We start from the raw sequence: 20,963 nt of genomic DNA, 5'->3' as shown, positions 1-20,963 counted from the left end.
TATTTATTTATTTATTGTATTTATTTATTTATTTATTGTATTTATTTATTTATTTATTTATTTTTGGTGGTAAAATTGTAATTATAAATTTGTGTTTCGGTATAATAGCTGCAATCGAGCTTGGCTTTCTTTTCGTTGAAGTAAAATAATAATAATTAAAATTAAAAGTGTGCACCAAAGAGAACACGACACGTGGTATCTTGCGTTCATGAGGAATATACATTTTTCGAGCCAAGTACAGTTGTCTGAAATTTGTTTAAAAAAATAACTAACTTTTTAGTTTTAAATTCTAATTCAATTCTTGAGAAAAGTAAATAAAATATATTTTTTTTTATTTTTTTTAGCTATATAATGTTATGTATGTTATTTTTATAAAATAATATTTAAAAAAATGCAGTAATATATTAAATTTCTATGTAAACCCATGTATGTTATATTTGTAAAAAAATATTTGAAAAAAGCAGTAATACACTAAATTTCTATGTAAAGTCATTATGTTGTCTTTGTAAACAAAATATTTAAAAAAAATGTTGTAATATAATCATTTATGCTAAATTTATTTGTAATTGGACGTAGTTTAAATTTATGTTTAGAATTATTATTTGAATTTCAATCTGAAATATTTGATTAATAAGGTAATATTGATCTTTCTATAATGATTTATTTTTTAAGAGATTTAAGCTACTTACTATCACTTCCTAATATAAGATATATGAAAATCTATGTAAATTTAAATCTGTAAAGACGGGGTGCATTTAAAAGAATCCTAGTAAAACATCAGTCAAAATTACTGAAAATAACAAATGTAAAACAACTATCTAGTCTGACGTATATAATCTTATAGCTCATGCACGCATTTGGTCCGATCATTCTGTCTAACCTTCATTTGAAATATGAGTTGAAGTATCGTGGATGAGTATGAAAATACTTAGTAAGTAGTTTACCTGCAGTTTTTAATTCTTTGTTAAGTCTTATATCATTGGTTCGTTGGTTCGTTTGATGTCTTAGACATATTTAGGAATTCGTTCCTAAGTTGGAGGACTATAAGTTTACTTAGTCACTTACGCTCAACATAGGGTCATGGAGTGGAAACCGTGAGTTCTCTTTCTTTGGTCGTAATTGATTGGTTGGAACTTATGATTCATTCTTATGGCTATAAGAGTTCTTGTTTAGGTGTTCTAGTATTCCCCCTCTCGTTGTTATTATCATATTTGTGAACCTTGTCATCATTATCATAAACTTATTGCCATAGGCACTCGAGGCATTACCTCGATGTTCGTATTCCAACTTATAGTTCTTATCATACGATTATGAACACTATTTTCAGATTTTTTAAAAGGATTCAATTGGCTGTTGGATGAAAATAAAAGTCTCACATTGGCTAATTTAGGAAATGATCATCAGTTTATAATCAAGGAATACAATCTCCATTGATTTGAGGTCGTTTAGGGAAGCCCAAAGCAAAGCCACGAGAGCTTATTCTCAAAGCGGACAATATCATACCATTGTGGAGAATCGTGTTCATCTAACACGGTATCAGAGTCATGCCCTAAACTTAGCCATGTCAATAGAACAAATGGCTCCAAAAGGAGGATCCTCTAAGGGGAAGCCCAAAGCAAAGCCATGAGAGTCGTACTCAAGCAGTATAAAAGAGGTTGTGACCCTTAATCTCGCTCTCATCGAAACAAAATCACGATAAAAGAATGGTTGAAAACCCTTTTCTAATAGTCCCTATAAAGTACACATAAAATGTAGTCTGTTATATTATGTTATCAGGACCCTTGACGACCGTGTTGAGTTCGGAACTAAGGGTTAGTTAGTGAACTTCTAATTGCTCCTATATAACAACATCAAACATCGGATACATGAATATTTTATCACAAGTGTCACTTTACCATTTTATTCTTCAGCATGTATGCATCTACACTCGAGTTCTTCTCCAATGTTGTGTTGCTTCCTACCATGAACGCATGGGGACAAGAAGCAGTCCTAACCGTTGATAAACAAAGACAATTTAGATCCGAATTGGTTAGAGTTTTCATATCATTTGATATAAGAGAATTTGACGGTGAAAAATATGCCTTTTAAAACTTGGTTTTATTTTCATATCAATCTTATATCCGTGGATTCATCTCCAACTTGACCAATCGATGCAAACTCTTCAAGGTTAATTTGGAAAGGAGATAATTTTGAGTAAGATCAAGTATGTTAGTACGCTTTTGAAAGTCTTAAGAAGTACCTACTGAATTCTCGTATATTAGGTGTCTTCATAGCAGGAAAGCCACCGATACTGTAAATTAAATTGTCGTGCAAGAAAATTAGTTCAGAGCATTGCTAGTACAAAAGAAAGAAAGAAAAAGGAAAGGAACGATTCTTTTGTTACACAAGTACGACTCTAAATCGAATCATGATTTAACCAAATCGTTTTTTCACTTTAAATGATGTAAGCAAGAATCCCGATTAATATAGAATTTTAAAGATTCATTTGACACCGATCGTGGATTCTTTGCCACTTCTTCATAATGTAGCTCATGTTAGATGAACACAACCCTTTACGATGACATGATACTTTCCACTTTAATCTCATGGCTTTGAGCTTCCCAAAAGGTAGGGGTGTACATGGTCGGGTTGGGTTGGGGGATTTTTTGACCCAACCGGGTTGGTTGGATTGGTAACCCAACCCAACCTAAAAAATTTCACAACCCAAACCAACCCAACCTAAAAAATTTCACAACCCAAACCAACCCAACCTAAAAAATTTCACAACCCAACCCAACCCAACCCTCTATTTTCGGGTTGAGTTGTGGATTATTAAAAAAAATTATTTATCCACAATTTATAATTATTCCGATACCATTTTTAACAAAAGATAATTAAAAGTTCATAAATCAATCTATAATTATTAAAAAAAAAAAAACCAATCAAGGACTCAGAGCGAAAATGGTAACATATTAACGTAGTTCAACATTATTATAAAAATAAAAACAACTAAAATATCGACATTCTTTGATGTTAAGAATGAGAAATAGAAAGATAATTGAAATCGAAGGTATGTTTTTATTGATATTCATATCATTCAAATACGATATAAGCTAGCAACTAATGCCTATAAATAAATAAGGTAATTAAATATTGAGCATAAAATAAAATATAAAATTTTCTAAGATATATTCCATAAATAATATATTATCTAAATATTACCGTAAGGAGTAAGAAATAATTTTTGGTGCAATCGTAAAAAAAAAATATATTTGGTAAAATTTAAATTGATAAAAATCCATATATCTTACCCGAGATAATTAGGGTCGACCTCATAAATTCAAATAAAAAAACAGTAATAATTCCAAGCTTGAACTATTTTCCGCGGCAGTTAAAAGAACGCGGCGTAAAAACTCGGCGGTTTAAAAGAAAGGAAAAAGGAAAACTCGGCGGCTTTATAGGAAGAAGAAAAAAAACCCGAAATTGACAAGTAAATGGGGGCCCTTCGTTCTTGTAGTCTCAATCTCTTCAATCTCTCTCAAAATTCGATGCCTTTTTCTCTTTCCAATTCCCAAATTTCCTAACCCTAACGCTACTCCCAAACCCTCCTTTTCTTTTCTGGCGCCAATTTTCCCCTTGGACTTCACTGATTTCTCTTCCTGTTTGTGATTTCATCGCCGCGCTGTTGAACAATCCGACTGATCTTTGCTAATTTTCATCTCCCGCCACTGGGTTTCCTGGATTTCGATTGCTGCTTGACGACTGGTGTTGATTTGAGGATCTGATCTCTCGCTGCTGCTGTTCTTCTGTTGGGTAGATTTGAGAAGATTAGATTTCTGATTCTGTTGAATTTTTTTAATGATCGGGCTGAAGACTCTTGGTGCTTGCTTGTTGCTCTGGGAGCTTTAAGGGTTTTGTTTATCTCCCTTTTGAGTTAATTGTATCTCGACGGCCTCTTCGATAAAGAGGATCACTACTTCTGCCACGGCGATCTACAGAACTCCATTGAATTTGAGAGGAGGTTCTTATTGTCCTCGGGGTTTCGACTGAATCCATTGAGACATATTGTACTTTTGTTGGACGAGAATAACGGGAATTTTCAGCGAACGAAGTTCGTAGAAGCCCTCTTTTCAGCAGTTCGATTTGTTGCATCCCGGTTTTGTTGAAGGGAAAAGTGTTTGATAGTTTGTATTATTTCATTTCTTCGAGTTAAATATAGGGCCCCTTTTTCTGAAGGCCTTCGAATTTTTTCTTTTCCCATTTCCATATATTCCTTGCTTGTTCATCTGGCTTTTACATATTATTTTTGAAAAAAAAAAGTACTATGGCGGTGTATTATAAATTTAAGAGTGCAAGAGATTATGATTCAATTGCTTTGGACGGTCCTTTCATCTCAGTTGGTATTTTGAAAGAAAAAATTTTCGAATCGAAGCACTTGGGAAGGGGCACTGATTTTGACCTTGTGGTCACCAACGCCCAGACTAATGAAGGTGGGTTTTTGTTCTAATTGAATTTAGCTAATTTTCTTAGAAACATTTGAAACGATTATGGGTTGCGGGCTTTAGATGAGTTTTACATGCGATCACTAGTTATCTCCTCTAATCTTTTGGGAGATATATCTTGGTTTCTATAGTCTTAACATTCTTGGTTTGAGGTCACTAACTTGCATAAATGCGGAAGTGAATTTGACTTTTATAAAACAAAGAACTGTTGAATTTGGCTGGGATTTAGTCTAATTATAATAGTCAGTTTAACACTGATCGATTGTACCAGATTGCTTGCATGAATCTGGAAGATTAATAATGGGGCTTTTATGACCATCGATGGATAATCACATATTCTAAGTCTGGTTTTTGGATTGATATCTTATTAGTGTTTTATAGATTCTATTATCTCCTTTCAAATTTTCAGAATATCTCGATGAAGCAATGTTGATCCCAAAGAATACATCAGTTTTAATTCGTCGTGTTCCTGGAAGACCTCGGTTACCCATTGTTACAAAACAAGAGTACGATCTTAACCTTTAATCAAATGGTTTTTGTATTGAGTTGGTGTTATGTGTGTTTGATTTTTTCTGAATTATCTCCTATCATCTGCTTAAATTGACATCCTATCTTTCTTCCAAGAAAGATAAGATGTTCATTGTGTTACATGAGTTAGTGGCACTGAGTCGGTGCCTTCCATGTATCTTGTAAACTGTAGCCTAAAAACAAGTGAAACTGCTGAGCATGGAAATGCAAATGCCTAGTCAGTTTCTTTTGGAGCAAACTTTTGAAGATTTGACACAATCAGCCCGTTTCTGATTTTGCAGGCCAAAAGTGGAAAATGAAATTGAAGAGACTGAACAAGAAAAGTCAACTGTTCCAGTTGCAGATTCATCATCCGCCCTGAGATTTGTGAGCCTTAGTCTTCATATTATGAAATTTTCTTGATTCAGTTCTCTCTCTTTACTGACATGTCTTTTGATGTTACAGCCTGAAGATTCTGAGTGGGATGAATTTGGTAATGATCTGTATGCAATTCCTGAAATGCATCCTGTTCAGCCAAGTAATCCAATTCCAGATGCACCTCCTACAAATAAAGCTGAAGAAGACAGCAAGATTAAGGCCTTAATTGATACCCCAGCCTTAGATTGGCAACAGTGAGTTAGATTGTACTATTTTTACAATTGTCAGTAGTGGTGTATTTAGTTATGATAGATTCTGATTACCAACGTGCCTTGATGAATTGCAGTCAAGGTTCTGATGGCTTTGGTCCTGGTAGGGGTTTTGGGAGGGGTGCTGGTGGAAGAATGGGAGGACGTGGTTTTGGTATGGACTTGTCCCTGACCAATTTATAATTTATTAGATGATTCATGTCATGGCTAGTGCCTATATCGTTGCCATCTGCTTGAACCTCAAAATGGGGGAAAAAAAATCTCTTAAATCTAATCTCAGTATCATTTGTTGAGGTTGTGCAGGCTTTGAAAGGAAGACACCTCCACAGGGATACGTGTGTCATAGATGTAAAATTCCTGGTGCGTTCATATTTTTTCTGTTGTTATGCACCAAAATCATCTTAATTAAGGCATTGATTGTTTTAGGTATTTTTCTTATTTCATTTTCCTTTTGTTTGCGGGGATCTGATTGTGCATTAACTTGTACGTCCAGGGCACTTTATTCAACACTGCCCCACAAATGGAGATCCAAATTATGACATAAAAAGAGTTAAGCCTCCCACTGGGATTCCAAAGTCTATGCTGATGGCCACACCTGATGGCTCATATGCATTGCCAAGTGGTGCTGTAGCTGTCTTGAGGCCGAATGAGTAAGATATAATACTTTTCTGCGTGCTTCTGTTTCATTGTTGATTTGGCCGATTCTAGCCATTCACTCAGTATGTCTGAACTGAAACAGGGCTGCTTTTGAGAAGGAGATTGAAGGATTTCCTTCCACTCGTTCAGTTGGTGATTTTCCCCCTGAGCTTCACTGCCCTCTGTGCAAGGAGGTTATGAAAGATGCTGTTTTAACAAGCAAGTGTTGCTTTAAGAGCTTTTGTGATAAATGTAAGATCACCATTTTATAACTTCTACTACCATGTGGTACTTATTATCATCTTGTAGTTTTAGTACTCCACTTATTTCATGTATTAGTTACCTGAATTCTGTTGTGCTTGATCCTGTTAATTACTTTGAGTTCTGTACACATTATGCAAGCCTCTCAAGTCATGCACATACCAAATGTTAGATTTTTTGAATGTGTTAAACAATTTGTCACAGGTATTAGGGACCACATTATTTCTAAGTCAGCATGTGTATGTGGAGCAACCAACGTTCTTGCAGATGATCTCTTGCCAAATAAGACACTCAGGGATACAATTAATCGTATTCTGGAGTCTGGTGGTAATAGTAGTGCTGATAATGCTGGTAGCACCTTTCAGGTGCAAGGTATGATAATTCACCCATTTTATAGTTTTGGTCTTTCATTTAGACAGTGGTGTTTCTTTCCCGTATTATGACTTATACCGATTGATAATTCATGTTTAGATATGGAATCTGCTCGCATTGCACAGCCAAAGGTTCCTTCCCCTACCTTATCTGCTGCTTCGAAGGGAGACAAAATTATACTGTCAGTCAACGAACAGACTACAAAGATCAAGGAGGTAGAGGAGGAAAAGGCTATTACCTCTGGACCTCCAACTGCAGAGAAAGTGAAGGCCACAAAAGTAGTTGACGAGTCTGAAGCTACGCACGAGTCAATGAGCGTGAAGGAACAAGCTTCACAAGGGAGCGCTTTAATAGTTGATGAAGAAGTGCAGCAGAAGATGGCTGCTGCTAGTGAGGCAGGTAATATTTATGAGGAATAGAGCGAGTGTTTGAATTGTGTTTGTTTTATGTTCGATTATAACTGAAAGATAAGTTTCCATATAGCACTCTTTGGCAATTTTGGAAAATGAATTTTGTGGCACACACCATGTTGGTGTTCTCTCTCTTTTAATATTTTAAAATTTTTAAGTTTTTTAGTGTTATTATAATTTGGATTGGAACTTATTACCTTCTCTTTTTTGATGCAGTAAAGAAAAAGAAGAAGAAGAAAGTTCGCATGCCTACAAATGGTACTCGAATCTGTTCCATGATGTTTTTACCCTAACGTCTCTACAGTTTTGGCATTTAATTCTTTTTTTTATTAAGAACTTAGTTGAGTTTGCTCTGATTTCTGTGATATTATTTTTGAATGTTCTTGCAGACTTTCAATGGAAAACTTCGCAAGATCTTGCAACGGAAAATTATATGATGCCCATGGGTGGCCCAACCCCATATAATCCATATTGGACTGGCATGCAACCTGGATTTGATGGATATATGCCTTCATATGCTGCTCCAATGCCGTACATGGGTGGTTATGGTATGGGTCCCATGGACATGCCATTTGGACCTGTCATGCCTCAGGACCCATATGGCATGCAAAGTTACATGTTTCCTGTTGCTCCACCTCAGAGGTATGTCCTCCTACTTTATATATGAAATGGCCGATATTTATTTATTTATTCATAATTTTGTTAAGAATATGAAATGCAACGTTTGCTAAATTTTTTAAGGAAGGGCAAAATTCTTGTGTGGTATTTGTAGTAGCAGAATCCCTCTGGTGTTTTACGGATGTCTTGAAGAGTCCCTTCTCCCTCCCCCTCCCTTGAAATGTTAGGAAGAAAATTTATTTCCTTGAAACCATCTCTTTCAAAGGCATTTCCATGTTGTACCTTAAATGCTCTGATATCAATTGCTAGCAGAAGCGGAAACAAGATTGATCGTACTCAGACACCCATAAATATAAGTTAAACAAAGAGACTCAAAGATTTACGTGGTTCAAAGAGAAGAAATTCCCCTACATCCACTAGTGGAAGTCAATTACTATAATCAAAGTGTTTACGAAGTGTATCTCTCACACTCTCACACTCTCACACTACAAAGTCTCGTAAGTTCCTCTCAATTGCCTCTAGGCAAATATAAAACGGCAATGACTCCACATCTCAAAACAATGCTAGACAAACCTTTATATAAGCATAACAACACTAATTCTCATACATGAATCAACGCAACATTAATGCTCATACATGAGTCAAGATGATTCATTTACCAATATGAGAGAATGTACCAATATGGGAGATGAACCAAATGAATCCTATAGATTCATGTATCGAAGTGGGGAATGTACCAAAGGTATTCATGAACCAAATCTTCTTGACTACAATCTACATGAATTGTATTACTGCTTTTTGGCTAGAGCCTCTGTGGCTACTAACTTCTTTCCTGATATATATTAGAAACTATTAGAAACTATTTTGCTGATGTATATCTTACCTTTCAATTATAATATATACTAATGTTTCCTCGCTTTTTATCTACTTATCTACTTAAATCAACTGCTTCCCATTTGTTGTGTTCGGCTTGATGTGCAATTCCTGTGCCGTTGCTAATGAAATCTACTGTGTTTTTCTGAGCTTGTGACTTATTGTGTATTATCATATTATCCAATCTATTCTATATATTTGTGCTACTTTATTAAATAAATGCTGTTGAAATTTCATATTGTCATATCATCACTGAAGAGATTTTGACTTTGTACACATTTAGGGATCTTGCGGACTTTAGCATGGGTATGAATATTGCACCTCCTGCAATGAGCCGTGAGGAATTTGAGGCTCGGAAAGCTAGCATGAGGAGGAAGCATGAAAATGAGAGACGGGTTGAAAGGTAATATGAAACTTTATAATGGCTCCTGTTCATCTAGCCTTTTATTTTTTTCAAAAGAATTTTAATTTCCTGTTGTTGGTTTCAAATATATTAATAGGTTTAATTACTGAAGATGTTACGTTCCCTTATGAATGAATCTCCAGTGATGAAATTTATTCGCAGTTGACCGCACTCTAGAATATGAACTAATACTTCATTTGAAAATAAGAAACAAAGGAGGTGGTACGAATGATTGTCACACTGGTGAGATGGGGAAGTCTTAGGTAGAGATTTGTCCTAAAAAGCCAAACAAAATTGGATAAAAAGAAATCTCTAATTGGCTTGCATATCTGATGAGAGTGGACAAACGAAAATCTTTGGTTCCAAACAATCGGATAGAAAATTTGATCCCGTGTGAAATCTTCAGCTGTTAAAGATCTTTGCATAACCCCATTTCTGTTTTTTAAAGAAATTTAGTCGGCGTGGGTTGGGGGGAGGGGAATAGACTTCAGCCCTTTGTTCTTAGATTAGCTTTGTCCATACATGAAGTTGTTAATATTGTGCAACATATCGGGTTTATTTTTATTTTTTACTTTTAATATTAATTTATTTACTAAATTTTTTGTGAAACATCTTGTGGCAGGGAGCGGGAGCCTCCGAAAGATCGGGAGTTTGGAAGGGAAGTGAGTAGCAGTGGCGATGTCTCTTCAGTGAAACAAAAATCTGTATGTCATGTTCATAACTCTATAGCACTTCTAGTTCTGTTATGAATTCTTTGTGGCACCAATTTGGTCAGAAAAATAGTAAGTTGCCAGAGGAAAAGACAAGTTTGCTGCATGAAATTCTTCCTCCTTTTTACCTGTAAGATAAACAATGGCAAAGAGTTACCACATTGATAAATCCTGCGGCAGAATCTTGTTTGGGCATTCTTGTTTTTGGTTTGGATTGGAAAGAACCATAGAACTTTTGAGTCGGTCTTTTATTGGTGTAAACTGAATTCTCTTTTTCCTCTGTAGTTTTTCTCTACTTTTGAGCTTTATTGTCACTCTTTTTGTTTGGAGATTTCCTTCNTTAATTTTGTATTTCATTTTTACATTTGCAATTTCCTCTGTAGTTTTTCTCTACTTTTGAGCTTTATTGTCACTCTTTTTGTTTGGAGATTTCCTTCTCCCTCTCTTCTTGTAAATTTTGTTAATTTTGTTCATCAATGAAACTGTTTCTTATCTAATTTTTTTCTTAAATTTACTTTGGAGCTCTGTTTTGTACCAACTGTTCTATATCGATATCTGATGTACTCTGGGTATGCACACATTGGACAAGGACTATGGACATAATAAATAGCTTAGAGAAAATGAGTTCAATCCATGATGGTTACCTACCCTTAAGATTTTAATATCCTACGAGTTTCCTTGCAATCAAATATAGAGGATTAAGATGGTTGTCCTGATTTGTTGAGATGTGCGCAAGCTTGACTCGAACACATGAATATCGGTGCTTCTGCTAATAGTATAGGTGTTTCTGTTAATATTGGTTCTACTATTTTCCTTGAATTTCTTTCAAGTCCTTCCCTTCATTTCCCTGATTGGATTATGTCATTGGATCTTTTCTCTGTCTGAGAGCATGATGTTCATCTTTCTTGGAATCTTGGATAGCTTGCCTCTTTTTAACAGTATTTTATTGTCGTATGATTTATTTTAATCATTTTATTTTCTTTATTGAGATGACATACACAAATTTGAATCCTCCGTCAAAATAGATTGTCCGACTCTTTCTTATTATGTGCAGAAGTTTGCACCCCAAACGTCAACTGGTGAACACAACCAGAACCGTCGCCAACCTGAGAGCTCCCCTGACATTGCAAGGAATGCTGGGCCGCCTTGCTTGCCACCACGCAAAAGAAAATCTGAGCACCATGATCATGATGTTGACAAGGATGACAATTCTGATCTTTATGACCATGGCCACCACCGCCATCATCGTCAACATTCAGAGTCCAGAGCAGCCTCTGAAGCTTCTGCTAAATCTGCGGCCAGTGCAGCTGCTGATCGCAAGCAAAAGATGAGCGTGTTCTCTAGAATTAGCTTCCCAGCTGAGGAAGAGATGGCGAAGAAACGGAAATTGCACTCTTCAAAGGAAGCACCACCAAGTGACACTGGTGCTTCAGCAACACACCACAAGACATCATCCAATGGTTACTACGATGACTACAAGGCGAAAACAGTCACAGCAGGGATGAGCAGTCGTGGGAGGAGTAGTGCTACTTCGCTTGATTGTGAGTCGAGCGACGAAGATAGGCATTTCAAGAGAAAACCATCTAGGTACGAGCCATCACCTCCTCCACCATCNTTTTTTTTTTTTTTTGTTTTTTTTTGAAAAAAAAAAAAAAAGAATTACGAAATACTCATGGTAACCCTTCAAGCAAATGAAATTAGTAATATTATCCGTGAACGTATTGAGCAATATAATAGAGAAGTAAAAATTGTAAATACCGGTATTGTACTTCAAGTAGGCGACGGCATTGCTCGTATTTATGGTCTTGATGAAGTAATGGCAGGTGAATTAGTCGAATTTGAAGAGGGTACTATAGGCATAGCTCTAAATTTAGAATCAAATAATGTTGGTGTTGTATTAATGGGTGATGGTTTGCTGATACAGGAGGGAAGTTCTGTAAAAGCAACGGGAAGAATTGCTCAGATACCAGTAAGCGAGGCTTATTTAGGTCGTGTTATAAACGCCCTGACTCTTGGTTAATTGAATCTCCTGCTCTTGGTATTATTTCGAGACATTCCGTATATGAGCCTCTTCAAACAAGACTTATTGCTATTGATTCGAAAGCCTAGATTCATCCCCGTGAGGTCTGATGAGTCCTAAAAATAATTCAAACCCTACTTCGGAACACTTAAGTTTAAAGAAGTCCACAACTTTTGCCCGAGATATAATGAATTATTCTAAATATAATATAAAAATAGCCTCAAAATCTATCAAAGAGGGTACGACAAGCCATTCTAAAGAATATCGAAGACCTAAAACCTTTTGACCTAAGGAAACTTAAAATGATCCCTACGAAGTTCGATTGGTTATTCTAACAATAATCTTAAGTCTATTTTGGAGCACTTAAACTTAAAGAAGCCCACAACAGTGCTCGGATGTGAGACGATTTATTCTAAAGATAATACAGAAACATCCCTGAAGTAATAAAATTTAAGAAAGTCGAAAATTAATCTAAAAAAGCATAGGTAAATAACGTTAATTATCCTAGAATTTAGAGCTATAACTTTACAACATTTTAAAAAATTATTGTGAGTAATTGACTATTTTAATCTTTTTATTAAAGAATATATGCCAAAGAATAAAATAAATTCAATTTTAAAAATCTTTAGGGAAAAGAGTCCTCATTAATACCTTTCTATCCTTTTGTTTCACTTCCTCGCTATATTTATTATATATATATATATATATATATATATATATTTATTATATATATATATAAAAGATTCTTAAATTTTTATATATATAATATTTATTTAATAGATAATATATAATTATGATGGTTTAGTTTTTCAATCGAATTAAAAAAAAAAAATTATACTATTTTATTTCATATATGTCAAAAAAAAAAAAGAATTTATATATTTTATGGTCTATTCTAGAAAACAATAAATTTTTAATAATATTATTAGAATTAGTAGGATATATATATATATATATATTTTTTTTTTTTATCATTTATGTATTAATAAATGTCAAAAATATGTATTTAAAAGTATAATTTTAAAAAATAATATTATATTTGTTTAATTTTTCTTTTTAAAATATCTCTAAAAATTTACAATTTTAGTAATTGATGAGTTCAATATTTTTATTCATGGAAGTATTATATTTCATGAGATTTGAATATTTTGGGAAAGAATATAATGCGAATTAAAGTGATCGTGAAGAATATATGCTCTTTTGCTTCAATTTCTCTGTGGCATTGGCGTCGATTTGATTGAGGCTAAGGCCTGGTTCTTCTCGAAGTAGAGCAGCGATTGATATCAAAGGGGCTCGGATTTTTCATCGTTCAATGGAGGGAGATAGCATTACTCGATTTCAGTCCTCTGGTACTGTTCGTTTCTATTTCTGTAGTGGATTTATGGAGTTTGTTCGTGCTTCTTTTCGAATCCCCAAAATTTGATTTCGTTTGCTGTGTTANACAAATTTGAATCCTCCGTCAAAATAGATTGTCCGACTCTTTCTTATTATGTGCAGAAGTTTGCACCCCAAACGTCAACTGGTGAACACAACCAGAACCGTCGCCAACCTGAGAGCTCCCCTGACATTGCAAGGAATGCTGGGCCGCCTTGCTTGCCACCACGCAAAAGAAAATCTGAGCACCATGATCATGATGTTGACAAGGATGACAATTCTGATCTTTATGACCATGGCCACCACCGCCATCATCGTCAACATTCAGAGTCCAGAGCAGCCTCTGAAGCTTCTGCTAAATCTGCGGCCAGTGCAGCTGCTGATCGCAAGCAAAAGATGAGCGTGTTCTCTAGAATTAGCTTCCCAGCTGAGGAAGAGATGGCGAAGAAACGGAAATTGCACTCTTCAAAGGAAGCACCACCAAGTGACACTGGTGCTTCAGCAACACACCACAAGACATCATCCAATGGTTACTACGATGACTACAAGGCGAAAACAGTCACAGCAGGGATGAGCAGTCGTGGGAGGAGTAGTGCTACTTCGCTTGATTGTGAGTCGAGCGACGAAGATAGGCATTTCAAGAGAAAACCATCTAGGTACGAGCCATCACCTCCTCCACCATCGGACTGGGATCAGGAGGAATCTAGACATCCCAGAGGCTCAACAAGAGAGCGGGATCGCGATCGCGATCGTGAGCGGAGTAGCTACAGCAAACACAGGTAGTAGTTTGAGGGAACCACGAAGAATTGCGGCACCCAAGAATGCAGCGGCCGACGCCCACGTAGGGTAAGGTCAGGAGATTCAGCTGGAAAATCCAAATGGGATTGAAGTGAAAGTACAAGCAGCATATGTATGAATGAGATTGCATTATTTGTGGTATCTGGTGGGGATGCTAACTGTAATAGAGGCTTGTGCGTTGTGCTCGAGCTTCTTCTTCTGTATTTGCTTGTCATAAATATACGAATGAAATTTTCGTTCTCTATTTGGGTTCTGAGGAATCTTTATATCACGAGAAATTTGTTTGTCTTCCTTTATAAATAAATTAGCCAAGGCCTTGTTTAAGGGGCGTTTTCGAATTTTCTTTCGAGTAAATGACTCGATTAAAACTCGTTATGGAATCTGCAACTTTCAAATTTTCTTTCGAATAAATTAGCTTGCCCTTCCTATTTCTTCAACATGTTGATTCTTGCTCTCATTGTCTTTTTCATTTTGTTCATTTTCCAACCATTTTTTGGTATCATTTACTTTGATGTGCCCTCATTCGTGATATTCTTGCTATTGGTATCATGATATGATATTCACAGTTAGATCCCATTTGAAAGAAAATTTTCATAGTATGTGAGTGTAGACAAATCACGGTGAAAAAATTTGTGTTGGTTTGTGGGGATAGTTTTTTATTCTTAAGAAACAAGGAGTAGGAAAATGTAACCATGGCAAAAGAGTGCGCTGCTGATACAGGAGGGAAGTTTTGTAAAAGCAACGGGAAGAATTGCTCAGATACTAGTAAGCGAGGCTTATTTAGGTCGTGTTATAAACGCCCTGACTCTTGGTTAATTGAATCTCCTGCTCTTGGTATTATTTCGAGACATTCCGTATATGAGCCTCTTCAAACAAGACTTATTGCTATTGATTCGAAAGCCTAGATTCATCCCCGTGAGGTCTGATGAGTCCTAAAAATAATTCAAACCCTACTTCGGAACACTTAAGTTTAAAGAAGTCCACAACTTTTGCCCGAGATATAATGAATTATTCTAAATATAATATAAAAATAGCCTCAAAATCTATCAAAGAGGGTACGACAAGCCATTCTAAAGAATATCGAAGACCTAAAACCTTTTGACCTAAGGAAACTTAAAATGATCCCTACGAAGTTCGATTGGTTATTCTAACAATAATCTTAAGTCTATTTTGGAGCACTTAAACTTAAAGAAGCCCACAACAGTGCTCGGATGTGAGACGATTTATTCTAAAGATAATACAGAAACATCCCTGAAGTAATAAAATTTAAGAAAGTCGAAAATTAATCTAAAAAAGCATAGGTAAATAACGTTAATTATCCTAGAATTTAGAGCTATAACTTTACAACATTTTAAAAAATTATTGTGAGTAATTGACTATTTTAATCTTTTTATTAAAGAATATATGCCAAAGAATAAAATAAATTCAATTTTAAAAATCTTTAGGGAAAAGAGTCCTCATTAATACCTTTCTATCCTTTTGTTTCACTTCCTCGCTATATTTATTATATATATATATATATATATATATATATATTTATTATATATATATATAAAAGATTCTTAAATTTTTATATATATAATATTTATTTAATAGATAATATATAATTATGATGGTTTAGTTTTTCAATCGAATTAAAAAAAAAAAATTATACTATTTTATTTCATATATGTCAAAAAAAAAAAAGAATTTATATATTTTATGGTCTATTCTAGAAAACAATAAATTTTTAATAATATTATTAGAATTAGTAGGATATATATATATATATATATTTTTTTTTTTTATCATTTATGTATTAATAAATGTCAAAAATATGTATTTAAAAGTATAATTTTAAAAAATAATATTATATTTGTTTAATTTTTCTTTTTAAAATATCTCTAAAAATTTACAATTTTAGTAATTGATGAGTTCAATATTTTTATTCATGGAAGTATTATATTTCATGAGATTTGAATATTTTGGGAAAGAATATAATGCGAATTAAAGTGATCGTGAAGAATATATGCTCTTTTGCTTCAATTTCTCTGTGGCATTGGCGTCGATTTGATTGAGGCTAAGGCCTGGTTCTTCTCGAAGTAGAGCAGCGATTGATATCAAAGGGGCTCGGATTTTTCATCGTTCAATGGAGGGAGATAGCATTACTCGATTTCAGTCCTCTGGTACTGTTCGTTTCTATTTCTGTAGTGGATTTATGGAGTTTGTTCGTGCTTCTTTTCGAATCCCCAAAATTTGATTTCGTTTGCTGTGTTATTGCAGCGGATTCGTTTGTTGGACATGAGTTGTGAGCCTTGTGGAGCTCGGAAGAGATATGGCCCTCATTCGGAGAGTTTCGTCGAGCTTTCCTCGAGTTGTTGGGTTTGGTAACAGGGCCTTGTATTCTTTGAATTCTCCTTGTGAGTCGTTGGACTCCCCGACCTCTTCCTCTTTTGTTCATGGAATCCATGTCTTCCATTGTCCTGTAAGTTCTGCTGTAGCGGTAATTTTCATTACATTTTTGGTTCGGTTGCTGATTGAATTAGACTGCTTCAACAACTCTATGCTCTGTTCTTATATGCTTTGATATTTCCAAGTTGGGATATAAAGATAAGGCGCAAATTTCTTGTTGAGACTTATATTGTTGTTCGTGGGGGTGTACAGTTTTGGAAGTATAAGGTGCAAATTGAATTGGTTTTGTGATAGGATGCTGTGGGAATCGTTGCTAAGTTGTCGGAGTGTATAGCTTCAAGAGGGGGAAACATACTAAATGCTGATGTTTTTGTACCTGAAAACAAGAGCGTCTTCCATTACAGAAGGTAATTTTTGGCTTCTTTTGCTTGTGGTGCTTTCTGAATAAGTCGTTTTATATGCTGGTACTATGTAGCTGCCATGTTTTTTTCTCTGTGTTAGTACGGGGTTTATAGATGATATGAAGCTAAAACAAGGAAAGAAAGTCAAGCTACAGCTAATAAATAAATCACTCAATTGATAAAGAGTATTAATAAAGTACTTCTTAGTAGGAAAGACAAGTTTACACCAAGAAATAATAGTCGGTAGATGCTATAGGCTAATAAATAAATAACTCAAGTGACATAGAGTATTAACCGTGAGCTCTTATACCATTTGTACTGGCCCAAGCCCACCGTTAGTAGATATTGTTTGCTTTGACCTGTTATGTATCGCCATTAGCCTCCCGATTTTTAAAACGCATCTATTAGGGAGAGGTTTCCACACTCTTATAAGGAATGCTTCGTTTCCGTCTGATATGTGATCTCACAATCACACCCATTGGGACCACGTCCTCGTTGGCACACCGTCCGGTGTCTGGTTCTGATACCATTTGTAACAGCTCAAGCCCACCGCTAGTAGATATTGTCCGCTTTGGACCGTTACTTATTGCCATCAGTCTCACGGTTTTTAAAATGCGTCTGCTAGGGAGAAGTTTCCATACCTATAAGGAATGCTTCGTTCCCTTCTCCAACCGACGTGGGACCTCACATTATAGATCCTATTATTCCTTTGGACTCGAAGATTCAAAAAAATGCAATTTTTGTAACTATACTAGTCATGTTGCGGTGATCTCATTAAATTAAATGACATTGCAACTTGATTAGGGGTCTTTGAGGAATTAACAAAAAATATGATCCATTGTCGATTGAATAAAAAGGAGGTGTCTGTTAATGCGTTATCATCGACAAAGTTGCAGACTCATTTCTTGGCCATAGTATACCCAACTTTCAATTTTGTAATCTAACTTACACAATTGCATATAAGGCTTAAGTCAATCTATTCAGACAAGAAAGACGTCCATGTTCATATTTCATTTTCTACTAGATTTTTTCTTATATCTCTAGAAGTCATATCCTCCTTTCAGAAAGCATTCCTTATATTCTATCAGGAGTAGTCGATAAATTTCAAGAGTGAAACTTTATCTTGTATTCAAGGGTGTTACTGAGGACTTGCATTAGTAACTACAATATTACAATCGTACAACCAGAATACTTCTTCATTTCAAGCTAGAAATGCAAGTCATGAATTGAATCAGGCTAGTCTTCAATAATATCCCAGAAAGGAACAAACCAGTACAATTTTTGGTTTGTGGCCAGTCAACCTGGTTGTGATGAATATTAGGTTGAGCCTTATATCTTCGGGGAAGTAGTTTGAATTTCTCTAGTGCACTATGCTGTACTTTTCTTGACATTCAAGCTTGAACTCATGTCTGACTTTCGCTTTATGTGCAGCCAGTTCCTTTTTGATCCTCGTAAGTGGCCAAGGATGCAAATGGATGAAGATTTCCTTAGGATTTCAAAATTATTTAACGCTTGGAAGTCTGTTGTCCGGGTGCCAGATCAAGACACCAAATATAAGATTGCGATTCTTGCTTCAAAACATGTATACCTCTCAATTTCATGTCATAAACTTCTTTTGTTTTGATATTAACATTACTTTTCCCATTGCAGGATCATTGTCTGGTTGACCTACTTCATCAGTGGCAAAGAGGGAACCTACCAGTGGAAATAACTTGTGTTGTCAGGTAAATTTTCTGAAACTTCTTTTAATTAGTTTTGAAGTGCCCATAAACTTTCTTCTCAATCCACTTGTTTCAGTAATCATGAGAGAGCCCCCAATACCCATGTGATGTGCTTTCTTGAAAGGCATGGTATTGCTTATCATTATTTGCAAACATACAATGACAATAAGAGAGAAGGAGAGATATTGGAATTGGTGAAGAATACTGATTTTTTAGTACTTGCCAGGTACATGCAGGTAAATTAGATCATAATACTAGTGCATTTTTACCAGCTTAGTTCTTTAGAAAAAAAAAAAACTTGTGGATAATTGTGTTGTTCCAAATCATACATACAAAGACAGATGAACAAAGTAAATGGATGTTGCAAATGAAGTCTGATGCAGTTTCTTTGTTTTTAAGTGATTGATTGTGAAATTAAATATCTGATCCTGGTAATTTTCAATTTTCTTTGCAGGTATTATCTGGTGATTTCTTGAAGAGCTATGGGAATGATATAATTAACATCCACCATGGTCTCTTGCCTTCATTCAAAGGGAGTAATCCTTCAAAACAGGTTCGGAACATTGTCTGGTTTTCTAGTTACATAATCCATCAACCCACCCCAATTATCTGGTGAGATTCCACTTCGGTTGGGGAGGAGAACGAAACATTCTTTATAAGGTGTGAAAACCTCTCCCTAGCAGACACGTTTTAAAAACCTTGAGGGAAAGTCCAAAAAGGACAATATTTACTAGCGGTGAACTTAGGCTGTTACCAATGGTATCTGAGCTAGACACCGGGCGATGTGCCAGTGAGGAGGTTGAGCCCCAAAGGGGGGTGGACACGAGGCGGTGTGCTAGCAAAGACGTTGTGCCCCACATCGATTGGAGAAGGAAACGAGTGCCAGCGAGGACGCTGGGTCCCGAAGGGGGATGGATTGTGAGATCCCACATCGGTTGGGGGAGGAGAACGAAACATTCTTTACAAGCGTGTGAAAATCTCTCCCTAACAGACGCAACATTTTAGTTGCATTTTAAAATTCTGAGGGAAAGCCCGAAAGGGAAAGTCCACACAGGACAATATCTGCTAGCAGTGGACTTGGACCGTTACATATCTTTTTTGCTTTTACCATAACTGTGCAACTGTCGTTGATTATTTAATTTGTTATATTACATTGACAGGCGTTTAATGCTGGCGTAAAGTTAATTGGTGCTACGGCCCATTTTGTGACCGAAGAACTTGATGCTGGACCCATCATTGAGCAGATGGTATCTTTTAGGCTGTTTGATGCAACTAAATTTGCTTGTTCTCTATTGTCTTGGTCTTTATTTGTGAACCATGAGTAGCCCTTTTTTCTGAGATTATAAACCATTTCATTCTTAACCCTTTTTTTTCTAGTGAACTATTAAGGGCATGTTTCATAGTGTTTTTGAACCGTTAAAATCACTTTTGTCGTATTCAAGATAACTTTGCACTTAATCATTCAAAATCATTTTAATGTTTGATCGTACCTTTTTAAATACGATTTACGCACCATCAAAATTGACTTCTAGTGACCAAATAAATTATAAAATTACTCTTTACCTTTGTTTTTTTTTTTTTTTTAAATATATCCATGTTTTTTTCAAAAGTTGATGGTGATATAGCTGCTGTACAGCTCTAGAAAGCATGTTAGAATCTTTTCATCAATTTAACTATGTTTCTGTTCAAAATTATCAGGTTGAAAGGGTTTCCCACAGAGATAATTTGCAGAGCTTTGTACAAAAGTCAGAGAACCTAGAAAAGCAATGCCTAACAAACGCAATTAAATCATACTGTGAACTGCGCGTCTTACCATACGAGAAGAACAGGACTGTCGTCTTTTAAGAGAATGAGGAAGTATTTTTCAATCAATATACTCTTGATGGTATACTTCATATATTGATTTCAAATTTCAATTTATAGATACCTATACCTCTACCTCAACTTGTTTCAACTGAACTAGCAAGTTACAAGATGAATAAATAGATCTTTTTAACTCTCGTTTTTGCAATTTTAGAAATGTTGTAGTTTGACAGCTAAAATATTTCATATTATCTTGTCTATTCTTTTGATTGTTTGGTCTGAGAACATTCGAGGATGTCTGAGTTTTGAATTTGGGGAACTGTTAGATTCTAGCCAAGTGTTTCAGGCTGTTAGGACCCTTTTGTATTCTGTTTGGGACAACTGAACTTATATTAAGACATTTGAAAGGATCTCTCTGCAAAAGGACCATTATACAAGGATTCATTCATTGAGTTGATCTTGATGAACTCTGTGTTTTATGATCTGGTTAGTCTTTCCCTCTCTGTTGGTAAACTTGTGTATGTGTGTAGGTGTATG

The 20,963-nt window shown here is 35.3% G+C and overlaps 2 protein-coding genes across 3 annotated transcripts; both read left to right on the top strand.

The window, feature by feature from the left end:
* The first annotated feature begins 3,454 nt into the window (after positions 1-3,454).
* On the top strand, positions 3,455-14,448 carry LOC111799830 (E3 ubiquitin ligase PARAQUAT TOLERANCE 3-like). The gene is made up of 15 exons (XM_023683308.1): positions 3,455-4,469; positions 4,891-4,987; positions 5,291-5,375; positions 5,454-5,620; positions 5,713-5,789; positions 5,939-5,995; positions 6,129-6,285; positions 6,375-6,523; positions 6,737-6,904; positions 7,004-7,303; positions 7,531-7,572; positions 7,704-7,956; positions 9,089-9,208; positions 9,831-9,912; positions 13,436-14,448. The coding sequence occupies exons 1-15, from the start codon at positions 4,304-4,306 to the stop codon at positions 14,093-14,095; spliced, it is 2,580 nt and encodes an 859-aa protein (XP_023539076.1). The 5' UTR covers positions 3,455-4,303; the 3' UTR covers positions 14,096-14,448.
* LOC111799829 (formyltetrahydrofolate deformylase 1, mitochondrial-like) lies at positions 13,125-20,849 on the top strand. Of its 2 annotated transcripts, none has more exons than XM_023683307.1 (9): positions 13,125-13,287; positions 16,373-16,574; positions 16,796-16,908; positions 18,334-18,484; positions 18,553-18,626; positions 18,700-18,859; positions 19,078-19,176; positions 19,784-19,870; positions 20,322-20,849. In XM_023683307.1, exons 2-9 carry the CDS (start codon positions 16,425-16,427, stop codon positions 20,466-20,468), a joined length of 981 nt encoding a protein of 326 aa, XP_023539075.1. In that variant the 5' UTR covers positions 13,125-13,287; positions 16,373-16,424; the 3' UTR covers positions 20,469-20,849. The 2 variants fall into 2 exon arrangements, with proteins under 2 accessions (XP_023539075.1, XP_023539074.1); XM_023683306.1 differs by lacking the exon at positions 13,125-13,287 and adding an exon at positions 16,114-16,275.
* The last annotated feature ends 114 nt before the right edge of the window (positions 20,850-20,963 follow it).

Source organism: Cucurbita pepo, chromosome LG08 (assembly GCF_002806865.2).
Source record: "Cucurbita pepo subsp. pepo cultivar mu-cu-16 chromosome LG08, ASM280686v2, whole genome shotgun sequence".
In the NCBI taxonomy this organism is placed as follows: Eukaryota; Viridiplantae; Streptophyta; class Magnoliopsida; order Cucurbitales; family Cucurbitaceae; genus Cucurbita; species Cucurbita pepo.
The sequence above is the reverse complement of the archived record's forward strand: the minus strand, read 5'-3'. Positions and strand labels throughout refer to the sequence as shown.

Coding starts and splice junctions, on each gene's coding strand:
- LOC111799829 (XM_023683307.1), top strand. CDS start 16,425: ATGGCCCTCATTCGGAGAGTTTCGTCGAGCTTTCCTCGAGTTGTTGGG. Junction 18,627..18,699: donor GAAATAACTTGTGTTGTCAG/GTAAATTTTCTG, acceptor CACTTGTTTCAG/TAATCATGAGAGAGCCCCCA. Junction 19,871..20,321: donor GACCCATCATTGAGCAGATG/GTATCTTTTAGG, acceptor CAAAATTATCAG/GTTGAAAGGGTTTCCCACAG.
- LOC111799830 (XM_023683308.1), top strand. CDS start 4,304: ATGGCGGTGTATTATAAATTTAAGAGTGCAAGAGATTATGATTCAATT. Junction 7,573..7,703: donor AGTTCGCATGCCTACAAATG/GTACTCGAATCT, acceptor ATGTTCTTGCAG/ACTTTCAATGGAAAACTTCG. Junction 7,957..9,088: donor CCTGTTGCTCCACCTCAGAG/GTATGTCCTCCT, acceptor GTACACATTTAG/GGATCTTGCGGACTTTAGCA.